Source organism: Neovison vison, chromosome 2 (genome assembly GCF_020171115.1).
Source record: "Neovison vison isolate M4711 chromosome 2, ASM_NN_V1, whole genome shotgun sequence".
In the NCBI taxonomy this organism is placed as follows: domain Eukaryota; kingdom Metazoa; phylum Chordata; class Mammalia; order Carnivora; family Mustelidae; genus Neogale; species Neogale vison.
Window position 1 is genome coordinate 155,778,469 of NC_058092.1, and position 22,203 is coordinate 155,800,671.

A 22,203-nucleotide genomic window follows, 5' to 3' on the forward strand; every position below is an offset into this window, starting at 1 on the left:
CCTAATGCAACATGGGGAATGCATAGAAGGTGAGGGAATGTCTTCATGGGGAGAAACAGGAATCAGGGACCACACAGGTCATGGTTCTGCCCCCAACCTGTCCCTGACACCAGAGAACTTAAAACATTGAAAAGAAGGTGTTCTAGGGCATAGTTTGTCTCCTTCCAGTTCTGTGGTCCCAGGATTCAACCCTTTATGCCTTGGTTTACCCACTGTGTTGGGCCATTTTGAGGCAATACAGTAAAATCTAGTTTTGTACATATCTGGGGTTCAGGATCCCTCCCTCAAACTTCACTAGTTTAAGAAATATGTGTACAATATGGTTTGTCTAGACAGCAGATGTCCTCCTGTCCATTAATACTGTCATTTCTGTGAAATAGTTACTGTCCTTTGGACAGCTGGGCTAAGACACATGATCAGACATTGAACTTCCAATTCTTGACCAGTAGAACGTTTTCAATAAATAGTTGTCGGACAAACGCCTGAATGTGGTAGGAAAAGAACAGGTGTAGCGGTCAGACAGACCTGGATTCACCACGTTCTTTCTGGGTGATGTTTAGCAAACCTCTGAGCCTCTTGGGGGCCTCAGTTTTCTCTCCCTGGATGGCAGTGGGTGCGTGAAAGTGTGCACTCCAGACATCGAAGAACGTGGACGCATTGGGCATGGAGCCCCACCTTGGAAGGAAAACCACAGGTGTCACTTAGGCTAACTCAGCAAACCAAGATTTAATATTCAAGTTAACTGAAGTTTGGATCCCCCGAGAACATGACCTTTCAGCAGACAACATGGAATTTTCTGGTCGATACCAGAAAATTTACTGAGAGACCACTTCCGCTCCCTCTAGGAGGCCAACATTGCCTAAATAATGCACTCCTAGCTCTTGCTAATAAATTCCTCCATTCATTGTTTTCATGCCCTCTGTCTGCCTTCAAAAAGCTTTCTTTTGGTTTGCTCAGTGGAGTTCCCCTCTACTTGCTGCCTGATTCATGAATCATTGAATAAAGCCCATTGTATCTTTGCATTTGCTTGGTAGAATTCTGATTTTTAACAAGCTGCTCAACAAATGTGAATTCTTTCTTCCTTCTACCCAGGAGCTGAGAATACTCAGCTCCCTGCACCCATTCATTACCATGATTGTTAAAAGAGGAGTCCACAGTTCAATCTTCCATTGGCTTCTCAATCTCAGCCCGACCCCTCCCTTGTCCTTCCCCGAGGTTGCTCTCCAACTCCCTAGGGACTCCTACCCTCCTCCTCGTGGTCTTTGATGAGCAATAAAGGGTTGGTGTCAATCAAGATTGCTCTGGGTGCAGACATCTCCACTCCGGTGACTTGAAGCCATTCTGACATTCTGCCCAAAAGCCCTCCTTCCGGCCCTGACTCCTCACCTCTCAGAACTCTCCTCCTGGCTTCTGGAATACAACCCTTGTGTGTTACAGCCAACCCCCCCCACCCCGCCCATCCTCATCCTGTGCTGACTCCCTTCCCATCCCACCCCCAGCTCCCTAGGTTTCCCTCTTCTCCCCTCTCCTCACATCTAAGACTTCTCGGGGTGGGGGCTGAGGGGTGGGGAACATCTCCACCCATAGGTCTTGAACGCCACCATGATGCATCAGGGCCCTGCATCCAGCTGAGATCTCCCTGCTGAGGGCAGGAATTGTCTCCCCGAGTATTCCCCGCTGGGATGCAATAGGCGCTCAAAACAAACCCATCTGAGATTAAACTCCTCCTGTTGCTTCCCCAAAGCTCTAGTGCTTCCTCAGTCCCTCTCTTGATTATTGGTTTCAGCATTCTCTCTCTCTGAGCCAGAGCTTGGAAATCTGATGCCTGTCACAGTTAGAGGACATTTGTAAAAGCAGAAATCAGGCTTCATAACATTCTCCCACTTCCATCCCTCCCTCCCATGGCATTGACTTTGACCTCTGAGCTGGTGTTCAGGCTCTAGCCAGCATCCTTTCTTTCCACATCACTCAGTCCCACACCCCAGATCTGGGGTGGCCAAGTGGTTTTCGTCTTGTATGTTGGCTCAGATCCTGGAGAGTTTGGCCTGAAGCCCTGTGTCCTGGGGACACTCAGGGAAGACGGGGTGCCCTCCCCGCCCATGGGGGCAGGCACAGGGAACAGTGGCCATTTACTGTTATCCCTGCTCTTCCTCGTAGCACCTTTAGGGGTGCTGGTGTCCCCTGAAAATCTCTGTGCTTTCCCACCCCTCTGGTACTATCCTGGAGGCCTCTAAATATCCCTTCCTCAGTATCCAAGCCCAGCTTGTTTATCCTTCAGGCTTGGACTGAAATGACATTGCTTCCTGAAACCTTCCCCAGCTTAACAATTGTTCCTTCCCAGGATCTGAAAGCATCTTGTCGGTGCCTGTCTGTCTGTCTGCACGACTGTTGGCATCTAGCAGTCTCCCCAGCGAAATCACGACATCACGTCTCTGGAAGGTGCTTCTGCTCGGTTGTGCGTCTCTCCCCCTGCCCACCAGAGGGCGTCTCAGGGAGCAGGTTTGGATGATCATTGAGCGGCTCAAGGCCGTGGGGTCAGAAATCGCCCACCCCCCACCTCCCTGGCCACCCTCCACGGCTCCTTCCCCTGCCCACTGGGGACTCGAACTCATTCTTGGGGACTCTCAGAAGCACACCTCAAGAGGGCTCTATCAGAAGGCCTGGGTGGCCGTCACACCTCAGGTTAGAGACCCATCACACACCAACACACACCTACATGGGATCCCCGTGTGCGTCCCCGCGGCCCCAGGGCAGGTGAGCTGGGGTAAATGTGTAACTCCATGGCTTGCCAGCTCATGCTGTTCGGCACGGAAAGGGTGTATCGATCACTTTGACTTCCTGGAAGGAGTCCCAGCCTGAGAGTTGCTCTGGCGCCTGTCCCCTAGCAGCCCGGCAGCCTGAGGCCCCCACCCCCGCGGTGGGGCCAAGTGATGTCACCGCCCTCCTCCCCAGCTTGGGCACAGAACGGTCTGGGAACGGCTCCATCCCCTCTGATATAAATAGGGCCTCGGCCCAGCCAGGGGAAGAGGCTGCTCTTGTTTTGGGGACCCGAGGAAAAGGTAAGCGGGGAGCCCCTCCCGGTCAGGGCAGCTGATTTCTGCAGGGAGGAGAAGCCAGGGGGTCTCTGGTGGGCGGCTGGGAGCTGAAAGGCAGGGGTCCGTGGTGACAGGCACTGCGTGGGGGCATCACTACCGAAGACGATGCTGATGTGTCCCCCCTCCTGTCACATCGGACGTCCTCTCATGGGCTGTCCTCCCCCTCAGCCACCCCAGGTCTTAGCAGAGGAACTGCCCCCCCCCCCAGCTGTAGGGCAGGGTGGCCGGGTTCCCTGCTGCCTCTGAGCAGGGCTGGGTCCTCAGGCACAGGCCGGGAGCAGAGCCACGCGGGGGCTAGAGTCAGAAGGAAGCGCAAGGCTTGTGCAGGGACAGGAGCTGGGAGGCGGATGGGGGAGCAGCCTCAGATAGCGGGGAGCTGCGACCCTGTCCCCATCCCTGGAGGCTCAGGCGAGGAGTAGCCTGCACGCCTGTCTCCCTGCACCTCCCCCAGGCAGTGCTGCCTCCGGCCCTGGGTTCAAGGCTTGGGTGCCCTCAACTCACACTTTGTATCCCCAAACCTCGGTTTGCCCATCTATAAAATGGGACAAACAGTGATGCCTGGCCTCCCTTGCTCATGAGCTAGGGGTATATTCAGAGAGCTAATATAATACGAAAGTGCTTTCTAAACTTTAAGAGAAACTGCAAAGACAGATTCTTATTGTTCAAGAGGCACTACGATGGGTGCTGAAGTGTGTGGACTGTGGCATCAGGGGGTCTGGGTTTGAATCCTAGTTCTGTCTCTCACTTAGCTGCGTGACCTTGAGCAAGTCACAGGACCTCTCTGTTCCTCCGCAAAATGGCATTCATTAATCCACTTAACAACTGTTTATCAAGTATGTACTGTGTCCCAGGAGCATTTCTGGAAATGTGACATATCTATAGATCAACGAACAAAACGGAGCAAGGACCCCACTCTCTCGGGGTTTGCCTTCACGTGGGAAGAGACAGGCGATGAACACTAAACAAATAAATGCATAATAATTAATTATTTATAAGGTCATAGGGGGGTCAGTGCTGTGGGGAAAGGAAGTAAAGCAGGATAAGTGAGTTCAGGGAGTCAGGCATGGTGGGGGACAGTTACAGCGGGAAATGGGGTGTCATGGAAGCCTTAGCAGGATGAGACGAGTCCATGGAAAGTGCTAGAACACTGCCTGGCAATGATAGGCATTAGACCAGTGTTGGCTGCTGATCTCACTATTTCACGAAGCCACAGAACCACGAGGGGATACGAAAAGGAGACTGAGCAGGGGTGCCGGAGTAGGGCAGATCCATAGGAGCCTGGAGCCCCCATTTATTCTGAGACCCCATGGTGGGGTGTCTAAGGATGGTCAGTATGGCAGCCACGGATGCCCGTTGAGAGCAAACCATAGCAGCCCCCGCCCCAGACCATGACAGTGAAACTGTTTCACTGTAGACAGTGCGTGTGCTGTGCGGGACTGGCAAAGCAGGGAGGGGGCTGTGCTTACCTGCGTGGCCCCAGCCCGGGACTGGGGGCCACTTCTGCCAGATTTCTCCAGCCCTCCGCTTCTACAGGTTTCCCCTGATAACTCAGAGTGCTTTGGCTTTTTACACGAGGCAAGAGCTGGCAACGGAGGCCTGTCTGGATGGGAAGGAGAACTTTCTGTTCCATTTTTGTATGTCGCGTGGCTTCTCATGAGAACCATGGATTGGGTCAAATGTGCGGGGAGGAGGGGGAAGCGGTGGCCGAGGTCAGAAGTCAAAGTTCCTTTGGTGTTGGATGACCAGAGCAGAACTAAACACACAATGCTTGTTGAGTTGAAAGCGGGTGCAGGTTACCAGACCCGGGAGAGGAGTGCAGAGCGCCAACGTCAGGGGATAACTGGGTATGCCTGGGTGTGCAGGAAAGATGGAGGCCTCAAGGTGACCTTGAGTTCATGCCTCAGTTCCAGGGATGCCTGGGCTGCTCTGGGAGGGCAGGGGGATGGGGGAGGATGAGGACGGAAGCACTACGGATGAAGCTGGAAGTCCGCGGCTTCACCAGAAATCAGTGAGATACCATGGAAATGACTGGGAGCGAATGAACCCGTGCCATGAACATGGGTCCTAGGTCCGCCGAGCCAGCCCAAGAACCTTGTCTGCCACGTTCTCTCTCGTCGAGAGGCGAGGCGGGAGCAGAATCACAGGGCGCTAGAGAAAGCTGCCAGAAATCCTCCTGTCAACGACAGAGACCCACATCGAGGGCACAGGACGGTTCTACTTCAGACTCACCTGGGACGTTTTTTAAAAAAACTATCCCTGGCCCCAGCGCAGACCAACGCCACCGGCTGTTGGTGAAAGGCGTTGGTGGGGCTGGTGTCCGGCTCCATGGGGATCCACTGTGCAGGACATAGTCCTCCACGTGCAGGACACAGTCGCCGACTGGCCTGGGGTGCTGGGACAGGTGCAACACCAGGGCTTCAGGCTGAGCCTCTGGTGCTCACTGCCAGCCGTCTGTGGGGACCACAGTGGGGCTGAGAAACCCCTTCTGAGGCCACACCCCAGGGCCATTATAGCTGGCATCTCTGGGGGCGGGGGGAGATGGACTTCCACGGTTTCTAAGGCTCTCTCGGTGAGACCTGTGGGAACCGGGCTTGGGACTGACCGGTGAGAATAAACGCAGGTCTGAATTGTGTCTGTTACACGCTTTGCTGTGTGACCTCGGGAACTTTTCTTCCTGCCTCAGAACTCCCCTTTCTGCGTCTGCAAAGGAGTGAAAACTTTCCTTCCTCGCATGAACAGCCAAGGGCTGGATTGGGGAATCTGTAGGCAGGGGCTTCTGGGAACTGTCACACACTACCCAGCTAGAGCAGGTCTATTCTTACAGGACACACCTGGTCTGGGGAACGAGGTGTACATCTCCTGGTTGGGACCACACAGATCGTTCCCGCCAGGCCAACTTATAACATAGGAAAAAGCCTCTGTGCATCTTAGTCTCGTATTCTAAACGGGTTTCCACCTACCCCCGGGCTAGGAGGCCTCCTGGAGACTCGTGGTCTGCCCCACGGCTGGTTTTCTAGGGAAGCTCATAGCCAGAGGCAGCCGTATCAAAGTCTCACAGACTGGGTCCCTTCAACGACAGAAATCTGTTCTCTCGCGATTCGGGCGGCTACAAGTATGATGACTCCTTCTGGGAGAACCTTCATATCTCATACCGGTTCCAAGTCCAAGCTGAGATGTTGACAGATGTGTCTTCTGAGGTCTCTCCCCCTGGCTTGTGGATGGCTGTCTTCTCCCTGTCTTTCCAGGGTCTTCCGTTTGTGTGTGTCTGTGTTCTAATCTCTTCTAAGAGGGACCCCAGTCAAATGTGATGAGGTCCCATCCCAATGACCCCATTTAATCTAAATTACCTCTTTAGAGACTCTATCTCCCAATAGAGTACATTTTGAAGTAGTGGGATCTAGGACTTCAACATAGGAAGTTAAAAACTTTAAGGCAACAAGGTGAATTTTGTTTATTTTCCAAGTTCCTTCAAAAATAAGTTTAACAAGATGGGATCGGAGGGAGACAAACCATAAGAGATTCTTAATGTCATAAAACAAACTGAGGGTTGCTGGCGGGGAGAGGGGTTGGGAGAGGGTGGCTGGGTTAGGGACATTGGGGAGGGCATGTGCTATGGTGAGTTCTGGGAAGTGTGTAAGCCTGACAATTCACAGGCCTGTACCCCTGGGGCTAATAATACATTATGTGTTAATACAAATAATAAAAAAAATTAAAAAAATAAAATTCAGTAAAGGCAAAAAAAAAATTTAAATGTTTCCATATTACTCTTAAAAAAAAAGATTTTATTTATTTATTTGAGAGATGGAGAGAGTGAGCACAAGCAGGTAGGAGATGTGTAGAGGGAGAGGGAGAAGCAGACTCCCCACTGGGCAGGGAGCCAGACACGGGACTTAATCCCAGGACCCCAGGATCATGACCTGGGCCGAAGGCAGATGCTTAACGACTGAGCCACCCAGGTGCCCCCCATTACTCTTTATTAAACATATAATTATTGACTAATCCATGATATCACTGATTTACCCAAGGTAAAAAATACTATTACGCAGTCGCATACTCTTTTTTTTTATTAAAGATTTTTATTTATTTATTTGACAGAGTGAGATCATAAGTAGGCAGAGAGGCAGAGAGAGAGAGAGCGGGAAAGCAGGGTCCCTGCTGAGCAGAGAGTCTGTTGCGGGGCTCGATCCCAGGACGCTGAGATCATGACCTGAGCCAAAGGCAGAGGCTTTAACCCACTGAGCCACCCAGGCACCCACAGTTTCATATTCTTGAAGAGAAGCACTTAACAACATTTTGTGAAAATATTTGTGTACATTTTTACTTGACGTAACGGACATTTTGGTATTTCTGTTTAAAATCTACCCATGTCTTACTCTCAAGACATTCTCCCCATTATAAAAATCAGACAAAACAAAACCAACCCCAAAATACTCTCCCCGCAAAAGGCACAGCTCAGCGCATGATAGCGCGTCATGGCTCACAGAGATACTGTCCTCAGAGCCTGGAATCTATCGCTTTTCTTCAAGGTGTGTGTAGACCCGGATTGATTTCTCCTGGGTTCAGGACCGCACGGAATACGGGAACAGCTAGAGTCTGGCTGGAGGGCACGAACACGCTTAGTAACCTGTCATCCTGCACGAAACGCTCTTTCAGGGAAGCGAGCGCCCCTGCCGGAGATGGGTCCTGCCGGAGTGGGCCTAAGGGCTGCTGTCCTCTGCCTCGTGGCCTGGGCCGGCCTGGCTGCTGGGGACCGAGTATACATCCATCCCTTCCACCTCCTCGTCTTCAGCAAGAGCAGCTGTGAGCAGCTGGAGAAACCCGGCCCAGAGATGCCCGAGGAGCCGACCTTCACGCCCGTCCCGATTCAGGCCAAGACGTCCCCAGTGGATGAGGAGGCGCTCCAGGAGCAGCTGGCGCTGGCCGCCGGAAAGCTGGAAGAGGAGGACAGGATGCGGGCGGCTAAAGTGGGCATGATGCTCAACTTCCTGGGCTTCCACATGTACAGGGCGCTGGGCGAGTCCGGGAGCGAGGCCAGCGGGACCGTCCTGTCCCCCACGACTCTCTTCGGCACGCTGGCCTCTCTCTACTTGGGCGCGCTGGACCCCACGGCCGGCAGACTGCAGGCGTTCCTGGGCGTCCCCGGGGAGGACCAGAGCTGTACCTCCCGGCTGGACGGCCACAAGGTGCTATCCGCCCTGCAGACCATCCAGGGCCTTCTGGTCGCCGAGGGTGAGGCTGGCAGCCGGTCCGCACTGCTCCTCTCCACGGTGCTGGGCCTGTTCACAGCCCCTGGCCTGCGCCTGAAGCAGCCTTTTGTGCGGGGCCTGGCACCCTTTGCCCCTGTCACCCTCCCACGCTCTCTGGACTTGTCCACAGACCCAGATCTTGCTGCTGAGAAGATCGACAGGTTCATGCAGGCAGTGACAGGGTGGAAAATGGACAGACCCCTGTCAGGAGTCAGCCCAGACAGCACCCTGCTTTTCAACGCCTATGTCCACTTCCAAGGTAAGGCAAAGCCCGGAGGTGCCCTTGGGTGGGTGCCCTCGGGGGACAGCTCTCTGTGTCTGCAGACTTAGTGTCCAGCATTTGGCTCAGCAGGGCCAGGCCTTGGAGATGGGCAGGGTGAGAACGTGGGGAAGTACCTGGGAGTCACTCTCAAGGAGCCGGTAGTAGCTGCCCAAGGGGGTCCTTGGATGAGCATTGAGCGAGCCACCTGCTGTCCTACTGTGTGCAGCGGCTCTAGTGCTCCCTCGTATCCTGATCATTTAATCCCCTTGGGATGTGGTAAAGCAGTGTTACTGCCTCCAGGGAAAAACCCACAGTGACCGCCTTAAGAAGGCACAGCCACAAGTTGGGTTCCTGAGATCCAAACCCACACCTCCCGGCCCAGTGGCCCATCTGCACACTCAGGAAGGAGGGCTTGTCTCTTGAGAAGGTCAGTGTCCTCGCAAAAATACCCAGTTTGTTTGCTTACACCACTTTCATGCTGGGAGCGGTTAGTACTACTCCCCTTTCCCCAAATCCCCACAAAGATAGCTCGCTCATTCAACAACTGATTGTTGAAGCCCTATTACGCACATGCCCCTGAGTTGGGTGTCTCAGGGGGCCAGGGAGGAAGGACGCACAAGTCTGGAACCCAGGTTGCCTACTGATGTTCAAGAGGGGAGATCGATCCCACAGGCGAGTGCCTCCAGCTGCAGAGCTCTAGGGAAACGTGCCCTGAAAAGGCACTCTGGTGCGCCAGGCCCTTGGAGGCGGGAGGGCCCCCAGGGAGAGGACAGAGGATGGCGAGGGGAGCAGGGCTGTGGAAGGACAAATGTGTGCGCAAAAAGGCTGGCAAGCTCAGGGCCGGAAACCAAGAGCAAGAACGGCTCTGTTTGGCCAGATCTCGGAGGGGATGGGACCTGTGGGAGGCACAGCCCGAAAGAGGGGTCCGGCCAGATTTTGGGATGTGATGCTGGGAAGGGTGGTGGATGCTGGAGCAGAAAATGTGTTCTGGTCAGAGGGTATCCAGGCCGCTGGGGCTGTGTGCATGGGAGGCGGGGAGGGTCCCAGGAAAGTGATGCAACGGGCCCACAGTCCAGGGAGCACGTGCTGAGGCAGTGGCCTTGCAGACTGACAGGTGGGGTGGGCAGGGCGCATTTGCGAGCCAAGGGAGCCACGGCAGAGAGATGAAACTAGAGACATGGAGGCGTAATAGAGCATGACGGTTGTCTCACTCTGAAAACATCCTGCAAGTCTGTAAACCCCCACGGGGGAGGACCTCCAGCCCCTTCTGGGTGCAGGAGGAAGACGATGGACCCAGGAACCGAGGCCAGCACAGGCGCCCTCCTGCTGAGGGTGGCTGCCCACCGCCCCCCAACCACGTGGAAGACAGAGAGGGGATGTGCGGCCTCAGCCTGCTCTTCCCAGGAAGAGCCCCAGGAGGAGCCCCAGGAGGACCGCTCACTGAGAAAGTCCTGACCCCCCCAAAGCTGGAGAGCCACAGGTGCCTGGACACTCGGCCAGTCCCACCATGCCCACTCTCTGATCTTGCCCCCTGACCTTTCTGGGCCTCAGTTTCCATCCAACAGAGATGCACCAGCCCCTCCCAGCCCAGCACCGCACGGCTGCCTTACGAAGCCGAAGGCTGACTCTCTGGGGAGCTCGAAGTGCCTCTTTGGTAATGATGTTCTGTGAGCACGACCTCAGCACCCAGATGGACGTGGCTGGCTCTCAAGGCCTTGGGGGTTGGGAGCCCCTGAGCTGTAGGGCGCCCTTTGCCCAGGCCCTGTGGTCATCCTGAGCTGCCGCTGGCTCTGGCAGGTTCCACGGCACCAGTTGACTTAACCCTGAGAGATTTACTTAACCTCTGGGTGAGGATGGATTCTGTGCTTTTCAGTGGAGCGTCCAGGACAGGGAAGCCACCTCTGTTCAGACTCTCCCGTCCTTCTGTGTGGGTGGGAAAAGATTTAGTCCTTTCTTCCCCTAAATTTACAAGTCTCCGGCCAGGCCTGGTGGGCCAGCACTGAGAGCCCCCCTGGTAGAGTCACGGGGGACCCCCAGGGACAGGGCGTTCAGCAGTTGTCTGCCCCTCTTTCCGGGACAGTGGAACCAGCTGGCCGCACCCCTCGGCCACCCTTCACACAGTCCCCGGGGGGGAGGCCCTCACACGGGGCTGCCCCCTCCCCGCAGGGCCCAGGGCAAGCTTGCACCGAGCATTTGGCTCTGAGCCACAGCTCGCCCCAGGTCCTGTGTCTGTCCTGGTCAGCACGTGGAGACTGCCTTGCGGGACGTGTGCTTAGCTCTGCATCCTGACTGCAGAAGGGGAGCCTGTCACAGCCGACACTGCTCCCACATGGAGACGTGCGCGTACCCCAAGGCAGCGTAGGGCTGCCAAGCTGCTCTGGGTGACACTGGGATGGTGGGCGCAGGTCACTGCACGTCTGTCCAGCCCCACAGAACGTACGGCCCTGAGAGCGAGCCCTCATATCAGCCCTGGACATGATGACAGTGATGTGACAGTGGAGGGTCATTGGTGCTAACGGACGTCCGCTCCGGTGGGAGTGAGGATAGCACGGGAGGCTGTGCTTGGGGTGGGGAAACTCTATATTTTCTCCTAATTATGCTACGAACCTAACTTCTCTTAAAAAATGAAGTTTATTTAAAAAAAGAAGCCGGTGAGTGTGGTGGGCTGCAGGCTTTGGGCCAGGTCAGATCTGGGGTGAGTTTACCTGGTCAGTTCAGGGTGGCCTAAGGTCCCTAGTTTCCTTTGTGGACCTTAAGGTGACAGGTGTAAAATCTCAGAGCGGCACCTGGTGTGTCAAATGTCTTCAACACGGGCGGTTAGTGTCACTGTTGTGTTCTCAAACGGTTGGATCTTGCAGGAGGAAGACTCGACCGGCCCTTGGGGTACAGGGTAGGGCCTGCAAAGCGCAGGTGTGGGAAGATGCCCCACGGCCCGGGGTACGCCGGGGGAGGCTGGGGCACAGGCTGGGCCTTCGGCTCTCCCCGTGGTGTCCCCAGCCCTGAGTGCATCTGCCTGCTTCTGCCTCATCTGACCCGTCCCTCCTTATCTCCTCTCTGGGTCCCCAGGACAGCTGAAGGGCTTCTCCCTGCTGGGGGGACTGCAGGAGTTCTGGGTGGACAACGCCACCTCGGTGTCGGTCCCCATGCTCTCGGGCACGGGCACCTTCCAGCACTGGAGCGACGTCCAGAACCACCTCTCCGTGACCCGGGTGCCCCTCAGCAAGAGCGCCTGCCTGCTGCTGGTCCAGCCCCACGGCACCTCCGGTCTGCAGAAGGTGGAGGCCGTCACCTTCCAGCACAAATTCCTGACGTGGCTGAAGAACCTGTCTCCCTGGTACGGCTCCTAGGACACAGGCTGGCACCTGTGGGGCAGCTCCCCGTGGATCGTGGGGAGCTGGGCGCATCTGTCTACCCAGGGCGGGAGGGGACAAGGGGTGAGCAGATGTGTGGGTGTTGGCTGAGCCCTGGGCCCAGGACGGGGAGGGGCCGGGGTCTTCTGCTGTTCTGGAGCAGAAGGCCCGTGCGTTCACGTGTCACCCCTCCTTCCGTCCACCCGTCCACCTAGTTCTGCAGGTGTCCTCTCGTTCTGGGCGCAGGAGAGGGAAGAGAGTGGGAGCGTGATTTCCTTGGGCTTGGGCTTACCTGCCGGTTTTGGAGGACTGCGTTTCAATCCGCCCTGAAGGGGGGACCTTTGATGCCATGACCACCCACCATGCCCCCCTCCCCCGCCATCCTCCCACTCCCAGAGTTTGTCGGGGACTGGCTTCCCAGAAGGGTTTGGACCCCTCGGGAGGCCTGAGGGAGAGGCCTTCTTGGGGAGCTGTCCTTGAGTCCAGAACTCCCCGCTTGGCTGCCCGAGTGTTTGCTCCTCTTTCCAACTATGGAGGGAAGAAAGCCATTCCCGTGCCCAGGCGCGCTACACTTGTCCCTCGTCTGTGGCCCAGAGCAGTGGGGGCCGGAAACCTGCTCCGAGACCGTCACTCAGGGACACACTGGCCTCCCGAGGGCAACGCTCCTTTGGAAATCAGTTTTGGTTGTGCTGACGGTAAACGCCTAACGGCAAGTGTACCACGTGTACTGTCTGTTGCACACCGTTCAGTGGCGTGAAGCACCCCACACTGGTGCCCCCCTCCACTGTCCGTCTCTAGAACGTTTTCAGCTTCCCCGACGGAAACGCAGCCTGCCCACCCCACCCCACCCCCAACCAAACCCTGGCCATGGCCGCTCTGCTTCCGCTCTCTGTGAACGTGTCCGTTCTAGGACCTCAGAGGAGCGAACTCATACAGTGTCGGTCCTTTTGTGACAGGCTTGTTTCACGTAGCATGACGTCCTCAGGGCTCGCCCGTGTGGCAGCGTGGGTGGGGATTCCCTCCTCTTACAGCCGATGCTCCATTAGACGGACAGACATGATTTGTTTATCCTGCCGTCCGTCCGTGCACTCTTGGGTCACTTCCACCGTTTGGCTACTGTGGATAATGTATGGACGTGGGTGTCATGTAAATCCCGTGAAGGCTTCGGGGGTCACGGGAAACATCCCCGGGCTCTCAGGGACGCCGACGGAAGGCAGAGGCCCTACAGGCAAGTCACCTGAGTTGATGTCAGCAACATGACCGCGTGGAGAGTGACGGGACGTTCCTCCCATCGCTCTCCCCTCCACAGGGCTTTCTGTGTCAAGAATGCCACTGCAAGGTGGTAGTAAGACACGCTGCGTTATTGCAGAGGACAGCATTTTACAGTTATCCACCTAGTTCAGCTCCGATGCGGCCGGCTGAAAACCAGAGTAGAACGAAGGACAACTCATCGCCAATCCCACTGAGCACTACTTGAAGCGCACATCCTTCTCACAGTATTTGCAAGAACACGAGAGTTTTTTGTTGTATTTGTTGCGACGAACTTTCTCTAGCTGGGCGGGGGGTTCCAGGGCCTCTCAGGGGGGAGCCACCCGGGACTTCCTAAGCGTGTGTCACCCCCACAGGACTATCCGCCTGACCATGCCCCAGCTGACACTGCGAGCCTCCTATGACCTGCGGGACCTGCTGGCCCAGGCCAAGCTGCCCACCCTGCTGGGGGCCGAGGCAAACCTGGGCAAAATCAGCGATGACGATCTCCGAGTCGGAAAGGTACCGTCCGTGCCGGTGATGTCCGGGTCCGAGTGATTCCGTGTGTTCACAGCGGGGGAGGTGGAGATGGAAAGGACACAGAGAGAGCTTCTGTAGAGCAGGCAGGGGAGGAGGGGAGAGCATGGCTATGTGGCTGTGCATCCAGGGTGGGAGAGAAGTGACCAGAACTTTCCTGGGCTTTCCGGGGACAGGTGGAGAGCAGCAAACCCTTCCCCACCATGTGTTTTTGGCTCTGCCCAGCTTGGTCTAGCCTCGGGGTCCTTCCCAGATCCCACAGCAGGGCCAGGACTCTGGCCATTGGATAAGGACCCAGTGCCAGCCCTGCCAGAGCTGCGTGCCCGCAGGGAACACTCAGCGGGAGGCAGACTGTTCCTCTGCCTGAATGATGTCTCCCTGAAGCTGGGGTGCCTGGAAGTGCTGGCACCGGGGTGAGGGGGCCCTTTGCAGTTCTGGCCTTGGAGATCACTGCTGGGGAGCATCAGTCCACTTGCTAAATTTGTGGGATGAACCAAGCCCTGGTGGACCACAGCCAAGGGACCTGGGGTTCTGTCCTGGAAAGCAAGGTGGAAAGTGGGAGACTGGTGGGTTGGAGGGATGCTCTGGGGAGAGCTGTTGTGTGAGTTGGGTTGAGTGGGAGCCATCTACAACGAGGGGCATGTATGGCACGGGTGGGCTGGAGAAACAGCTGTCCTGCACCCTCTCCCTGGGTGCTGAGGGCCGTCGGGAGCTGTCACAACGCTTGCTGCTTTGCAGGTGCTGAATAGCATCCTTTTGGAACTAAAAGCAGACGAGGGAGAGCAGCCCACAGAGTCTGCCCCGCAGCCGGGTGGGCCCAAGGCCTTGGAGGTGACCTTGAACCGCCCATTCCTGTTTGCCATTTATGAGCATGACTCCACTGCCCTGCACTTCCTGGGCCGTGTGACCAACCCGCTGAGCGCGGTGTGAGACCCGGCCACCCGCAAACCTGGCAGTCACCGCAAGCAAGGGCAGCGGCCGCAGCAGCGCTGATCTGTCGCCGTCTTCCACTCTGCCTTCCAGCGAGCCAGCTTCGAGCTGGGAGAATGCCGTTCCCCTCCCATCTAACGAGCAGCGGAACCTGTGGGCAGAAGGCTTCCCTGGTTCTTCGGCTTCTCCTGGGCCACGTGGGGGGTACCGGGAACCGGAATTTAGCACAGGACAACTGTTCAGGAAAAAGTCTGAACAGACCAACTGGGTCATGAAACCGGAAATTGTTTCCTTTTTATCAGAGAACAGGAATTGGGTTTTACAATCCCACGGTTTTCCCTGCCCTGAGTGTAGATCAGCTGGGGAAGCGTGAGCCGCCGAGCCGCCATCCCCACGATGCCTTAGCTTTCATTGGTCCTGGTCTTCTTTCCCAGGATGCTGTGATCTTGGAAAAACCCAAGCACCTGAATTTATGTTAGAATGTAATACCACGGCTAATTATCCCTTGTGTTATTAATAAATGTCTTGCAACAATAAATAAAAGAAGAAAAATTCTTGGGCTGCCTGGGCGGTTCAGTGGGTTAAGCCTCTGCCTTTGGCTCAGATCCTGATCCCAGGGTCCTGGGATTGAGCCCCGCATCAGGCTCCCTGCTCAGCCCATCCTCATCTACTCTTTTGTCAGTAAATAAATAAAACAAACAAATCAAATAAATAAAATCTTAAAAAGAAAAATTCTTTGGTTCAGTGGCAAAACAAAAACTTGCCATTTAGCTGACAGACTGTTTACACCAAGTCCTTTCTAGGGCTTTGAGCCATATTTTGGGTGTATTTCCACGGAAGGTGCGGGCTGTGACTTAGCCATCATGTGGAGAAGCTTGCTTCTGGACGCTTCCATCCCTAAGCGGCAGGTGGGTGCGTGGGGGAGGAGGCCTCAGGCCCCTACATGCAGCCGGAAGGAAAGGGGCCCACGGGCACTTCTTCCTTTCCAGGGACACAGGGTTGATTGCTGGTGCTGACGACAGTGAACCCGTTTCCTGATGTACATACAGCGCTCTCTCCGGCTGCCTCCACCGACACCAAAATGACCAGGCAGGCTACGGACTATGGGGCCCACTGACGAGGGCCCAGGGGCATGCGGCGGCCGGACAAGTGTCTGGGGGTGAGAGTGGGGGTGACTGTCTCAGAGTTGAGCCGGGTCTCTCCCGTATGCGGATGCAGAGGTGGGAGCAGAAGCACCCGTGTTCCGCTCCCACGACGACTGTGCTGCCCACAGTCCAGAGGGGACGGAGTGTCCTCCGAGCCTCAGCCGTCCCCCTCACGTTCCAGCGTCCGGCTAGTCTGGTACACCCTTCCTTGCTCTGAGATCTGGAGAACAGCTGGGCCAGGCATGTGAGAGGCAGCATGGTGGGGGCTTAGGGTCATGGGTTCCAGAGATGGACGGGCTGAGCAGGAAGCCCACATCCAACGCTGACCGTGACCCGGAGTGGGTGACCTCCCCTGTCGGGGCCCCCTGCCCTTCTGTGCCAAATGGGAAATCCTTGAATGAATAAATGAGAAATAACCACCATCATGCCAGTGGCAAACGTTTTGGGGTGCAGGCAGCACCCATCCCTATCTCTACAGCTGCAGGCGAAGCTTCCTACTGGGGATCATTTCAGTTCCTGGCCGCTTCTCATCGCCCCGCCCCCGGCTCCCCTTTCCTCAGATCAGCCTCTGCCTTCTGACTGCACAAGGAGGCCCCAGACACATCACACTGATCCAGATGGATGCTTGAAAGTCCTAAGGCACGAGGCCGGCTGTCTTCTGGCCTGAGAAAAGGGGAGAAGAGCCTGAGCAAGGGGTGCCCATTCCCCCCCAAACTCCCAAACCTCTCACGACATCAGCCTGAGCAATATGGGCCCCCGGGGGATGAATGTGACACAGCAGCAGCACTTTACTCGGTCACTTCGAAGGTGCAGCGGTCCAGACGCCCTGAGCCCTCCCCGTGGCATGATAATGAACTGTGGGTGCTACTCAGGGCCCCCTTTCCACAGCTGGCAGAGACTCGATTCCCGCAGCAGCCCCGACCCTGCTGGGCCAGCCCTGGCTTATTTTCCACCATGCTCTGTGCTCCCTGGGTCCCTCTTCCCTCTGCCCAGCGTGGGGCAGAAGCTGCCCCCCAAGTCCTCTCTGGCTTGGGCTTTCTGGAATGGCTAGGAGATCACAAGGCTCTAGGGAAAGCTGGACGTTCAAGAGGCAGGTGTGCCTGAGACTCTCATGACTCAGCCCAGCCCGTGGTGCATGTTGGGGACGCCGATCCTCGGGTCCCACCCAGGCCCCGGAGTCCGCATCTTGCATCTTCCCGGTGGCCCTCAAATGCACACTGGACTTCAGGTTAGGGACAGCACAGAATCCCCTCCCAGCACAAGCTTCTAGAAAGGCCGGGGCCACAGCCAGCAGCACCCGCTCCCGGATTCCCGCTCTCAGGGGGAGGACGCATCTTCAGTCGCAATTAACCCTGACGGCTTCTCCCAAGGTCCTTGAAGCGACTACGTACAGACGGACAGCGGTCTAGACACGTTGTGTGCGCTACAGGTGCAGATCGTCCCTGTACTGACACACGGGTGCCGGCAGGGAGCCTGAGCCACCGTCGCTGCCGTCCATCGGACTCGTGAACCGTGGTCTCGAGGAGGCTTGCGGAGACACAAGTGGTCATGCAGCAGCCAGAGGAAGGGGATGTCGGTGTTCTTCCCCATATTTTAGAAAGCAGCTGTCAGCGGACGAGCACGTTTCTCCTGCTGCTGGGGCAGCTGGGGCTCGGGGCAGTTGCTAGGAGTACGGGGTTGCCAACCGACCCACGGCTGCTTTTGTCCTTCAGCTCTTTTATAAATGGGCAGTGGGTCAGCATGTTCCCAGGATACAAAATACCAACATTCTGAAGATTGCTTCGCACACAGATATCACTACTGGGGGTCTGTTTCTCTTACACCATTCTTCACTCAGTTCTAAGTCTTCCTGGGGGTGCCAAGCGCCCCTCCCATAGACACGGGCATGATTCTACAGCTCTGATCCCCTCCAGTCTGGGCACGGGTGGGGCCGGCAGGGACGGTGGCCCAGGTTGCTTCCCTGCCCACCGAGGAAGCGCATCGGAGCCCAGATCTTTACGACTTTTGTTTTTCATTCATTTGGCAGCAAACCCCAACCTGAACAGACACGAGGCTGCTTAAGATCCTTGAGTGACAGAAGTTTATGGAAGTGTGACGGGTCCTCAATTTGCTGCAGGAAGATCAGTGTTTGATGAGCAGATGCATTCCAGGCGGCCCCATGGTACCCGAGATGGAAATCACGTTACGTTTCCAAACTGAAAAATTCGGATCTCTGAAACATGTACTGAAGGCTTTGGGCTTTAGATAGATGGTGGATTTGAATATCATCCCATGTGATTTTTTTTCCCAATAGGATTTATATTTTAGAGCAGTTTTAGACTCACAGCAAAACTGAAGAGAAACTACAGAGTTCTCATATACTAATAGGTGAGATTTTTGGTATCCTAAAAACCCTCTGTGCCCTATCTATTTATACCACACGACTCCTGGCACCACTGACCCTTTAACCACCTCCCTAGGGAGACATTCTCTTCCAGAAGGTCGTGTAGCTAGAATCCTACAGTATGCAGTCTTTCCAGATCACCTTCTCTTAGCAATATGCATTTAAGATGCTTCCGTACCTGTTCATGGCTTGATAGCTCATTTCTTTTTAGCACCAATGACATTCCACTGCCTGGATGGGCCACCCTTTGATTTATCCATCCCCGTACTGAAGGACAACTTGGTTATTTCCAATATTTTTTGGAAATTATGAATAAAAGCTGCTATAAACATCGTGTGCAGGTTTTTGTGTGGTCACCATTTTGCCGTGATTTTTTTTTTTAAGATTTTATTTATTTATTTGACAGAGAGAGATCACAAGTAGGCAGAGAGGCAGGCAGAGAGAGAGGGGAGGAAGCAGGCTCCCTGCTGAGCAGAGGGCCAGATGCAGGGCTCGATCCCAGGACCCTGAGATAATGACCTGAGCCAAAAGCAGAGGCCTCCCAGGTGCCCAGGCGCCCATGATTTTTTTTTTTTTCTCAAGATTTTATTTATTTGGATGCCTGGGTGGCTCAGTTGGTTGAGCAACTGCCTTCAGCTCAGGTCATGATCCTGGAGTCCCAAGATCGAGTCTGGCATCGGGCTCCCAGCTCCATGGGGAGTCTGCTTCTCCCTCTGACCTTCTCCCTTCTCACGCTCTCTCTCAAATAAATACATTTTTTAAAAAATCTTAAAAAAGATTTTATTTATTTATTTGAGAGAGACCAAGAGAGCAGCAGGGGGAGGGGTAGAGGGAGAGGGACAAACAGACCCTGCGCGGATCAGGGAGTCTGATGCCGGGCTCAATCCCAGGACCCTGAGGTCATGACCTGAGCCGAAGCCAGACACTTCACCAGTGAGCCACCCAGGTGTCCCCATCATGTGATTTCTTAAAGCTGCAGAATGAGTAGATGTTCAGGGTGCCTCAGGGAGACCCTCAAACACCGTGTGTTTTGAATGTCGGTGACTCCATCACTTCAAGGGAGTGGGGGTCCCGTAGCCCACGTCTCTGCCTGCAAGTTACTGCACACTTCTGTTGAGTTACCCAGAAAGTTATCCTCTGAGGCTCGTTTGTAAACTCCGTTAAGCGGGTCGAGACCAGCCAGCACTTTAGGCTAATTTGGTGCCACCCCTGAGGCCATATCCCTCCAAGGACCCTCCTCATGGTGCCTGTGAGAAACCTTCCATTCTGGGAACACACACTGTTTCCAGACCCCCCGAGCTTGGAGGATTGTTCTACTTGCTCCCTTCCTCGCCTTCGTGGCCTCCTGGCCACACCTGCCCACACAGCTAGTCAGCACCCACCTATACGAGAGCCACCCTCCTCCCTCTCCACACTCTACCCCCAAGTTCTGGCCTCCCAAGCACCCCCAACTCCAAACTCTCTCAAACCAGAGTCGCCAGGCTCTGGGTCCTCCTGTGCTGGGGCCTGGCCACCGTCCACATGGGGCTGTTTCCCTTCTTTCTGGGATCTCGGACACTGCTGTTGCCCGGTGTCCACACTGCACAGAAGCCCTGCTTTAGCCCACCAGGAGAGGCCTGAGGACCCCGGGGCAGCCTTTCCTGCACATGCATGGTGGCTGAGCCGCTTGGTTGCTGGTGGCGACTCCTTAGAGAAGTCCAGGACGCTGCAGAGTCACCGGTACAGATGCCCACCAGGAGCGTGGGCGCGAGTCTGAAGCAGCTCCAGGATCAGCGTCCGTCTCTTGGTCCTCCTGGACACACAGCCAGACCAGTTTCCAGTCCCCACAGGCTGAGCTCCGGCCACAGGACTGTGCTGGGCTCTCCCACGCGGGGCCACCCCCACCACCCCCTGGCGGCCCCAGAAGTTCTGCCCACATCCGAAGCCCCAGAACCTGGGCCTGGTGCCCGGTGACCTCACTTGGCAAAGAAGCCTCTGCAAACACGATTCAGCTCGGGAGCTTGTGACGAGATCCTCCCGGATTAAGCATGTGGATCCTAAATGCAAGGACAGGGTTCTCCTAAGGGAGGAAGGGCAGGGGACCCCAGAAGAGGGAGGCAGAGACTGAGTAGTGCTAATGCGAGCAGAGGTAGGAGAGGCAAGGAGGACTGTGTCCGACCAGCCCTCAGGGGGCAGGGCCCCGCCAACACCCGCATTCGGACCTCTGCCTTCAGAACTCTGAGAGAACAGAATTCTGTCATTTTAAACCACCACATTTGCGGTAATTTGCTATAATAGCTACAGGGAACGTGGAAGCCACAGGAAGGAGGTGGCGGCTGGGAGGCAGCAGAGGTCCCTGAACGATGGCGGGGAGCGCCCCACCAACTCATGCACAGCCTCCGGGAATCACATCACCCGGGCCAGAGAGACGTTCTTGTGCAGAGATGGCTGTTTGGCTCCTATGTCTTAGGGTAAAAATTCATTCTAGTTTTCCTATAAAAAATGCATTGGTTTGTCCTCAACCTTTGCTCAGTTATGATTCTTCAAGGCAGTTACCTAACAGAACACACATTGACACAGACGTTCTGGGGAAGCCAGGGATAAGTGTTCTAGAACTTTCTGCTTTTCATTAAAGACTGTTTCTTCAGCCTAGAAACCAGCATCAGGACCCCAAGTGTGTAGCTATGCTGAAATGAGCCCAGAACATGGTGTTACCAGACCTAGGCCGAGCCTGGGCCCCAGCTCTGAAGCAGCAGCTTCTCTGTTCCGAGGCTTCTATTAAGGAGGTAGAATTACCTAATGGGGAACCCTGGACCCTGGGACTAGCTTGGTTGGATTGAAATTCCACTTGTTAGTTATCCTAACTCTTTAATTTCTGTTTCCTCATCTGCATAGGGGGACAGTGGGGGGTTGGAAGGGCTAAATACATTGGATCCCTGTCAACTCCGTTTTGAGACAAAGGAGAAAGGCAAAGCAGCCAGGCCGAGGGGACACACCGAGGCTGGCCTTGACTAGTGTTGGGCTGGCGACAGGTGCTCAGCCCCGTGGCGACTGAGTAGACCGTGGGCAGGTGGGCGGATCTGCGCAGCCGCAGCTGGTGGCGCGGGGTCTCGGCTCCGGAGGGCCCCGGCCAGCATGGCAGGAGGCTGGCGTTACCCACGAGGGCCCAAGTGTACCTGCAGAGGTGAGTGCTGGGCCGGCCCCTGTGGTGGCTCACACAGGTCCTGTGGGGCTGCGGGCCTGCCTGCTGGCATGGGGTGGCAGGGCCCCTGCAAATCCTGGGCCGGAGGCATGCGCAGCTTCGAGAAAGCACAACTTCTGTAGGCCCCTTTACAGAGCTTGGGGTCTGGGGGCAGCAGGAGATGAACGTGGGTGCGGGCTTATCTCCATTGGCTCCAGGTCAGCCTCGCTCGCTCTCACTTCCGTCCCCTCCAGCGCGCCCTCCTGACCGCCCCCGTGGCCTACAGGCCCAGCACCCGCAGAGGCAACAGCTTGTGTAGACGGCTGAGTCGGCTCCCGCGGCCGTGCGAGCACCCACCCTGACACCGAGTCCCTTCTGCTCCCAGCACCGGGCTGTGGCCCACCGGACCCCGGTCCCGGCAGGTGAGAGCCTCTCCGGCCGGGGCAGGGTGCACAGGGCTGTGACCAGTGCTCTCCAGGCTCCGGAACACAGTGGAAGCCACGCGACCGCACGGGAGCTCCTGCCGCCCCTACTGGGGCTCCTCTCATGCCCGCCTTCCCCAGCTCGGCTTCATCACGGCTGAAAACGAACAGCAGCGTTAACTGCTGCCGGCTCCCAGCCCTGCTTTCCTCATGGCCTCTTAGCCTCTTCCTTTCTCGCCCGGAGCGGGCCTGTGAACCAAGGGACTCTGAGATGCGAGGAAATCTCGCTAGAGGGAGGAGCGGCGCCTCCGCGGGTGGGTGGGCAGTGGCCGCCCTCGGCTCCCCTTCTTCCCGAAGCCCTGCAGCCTCTCCCTCTGCCGGGGACGCCACCTCACCCGTGCTCACCCACAACTCAAAACTGCACG

The 22,203-nt window shown here is 56.1% G+C and overlaps 1 protein-coding gene across 1 annotated transcript; it reads left to right on the forward strand.

The window, feature by feature from the left end:
• Nucleotides 1-3,009: 3,009 nt before the first annotated feature.
• AGT (angiotensinogen) lies at nt 3,010-15,206 on the forward strand. The gene is made up of 5 exons (XM_044236550.1): nt 3,010-3,059; nt 7,749-8,600; nt 11,670-11,937; nt 13,579-13,723; nt 14,477-15,206. Exons 2-5 carry the CDS (start codon nt 7,772-7,774, stop codon nt 14,666-14,668), a joined length of 1,434 nt encoding a protein of 477 aa, XP_044092485.1. The 5' UTR covers nt 3,010-3,059; nt 7,749-7,771; the 3' UTR covers nt 14,669-15,206.
• The last annotated feature ends 6,997 nt before the right edge of the window (nt 15,207-22,203 follow it).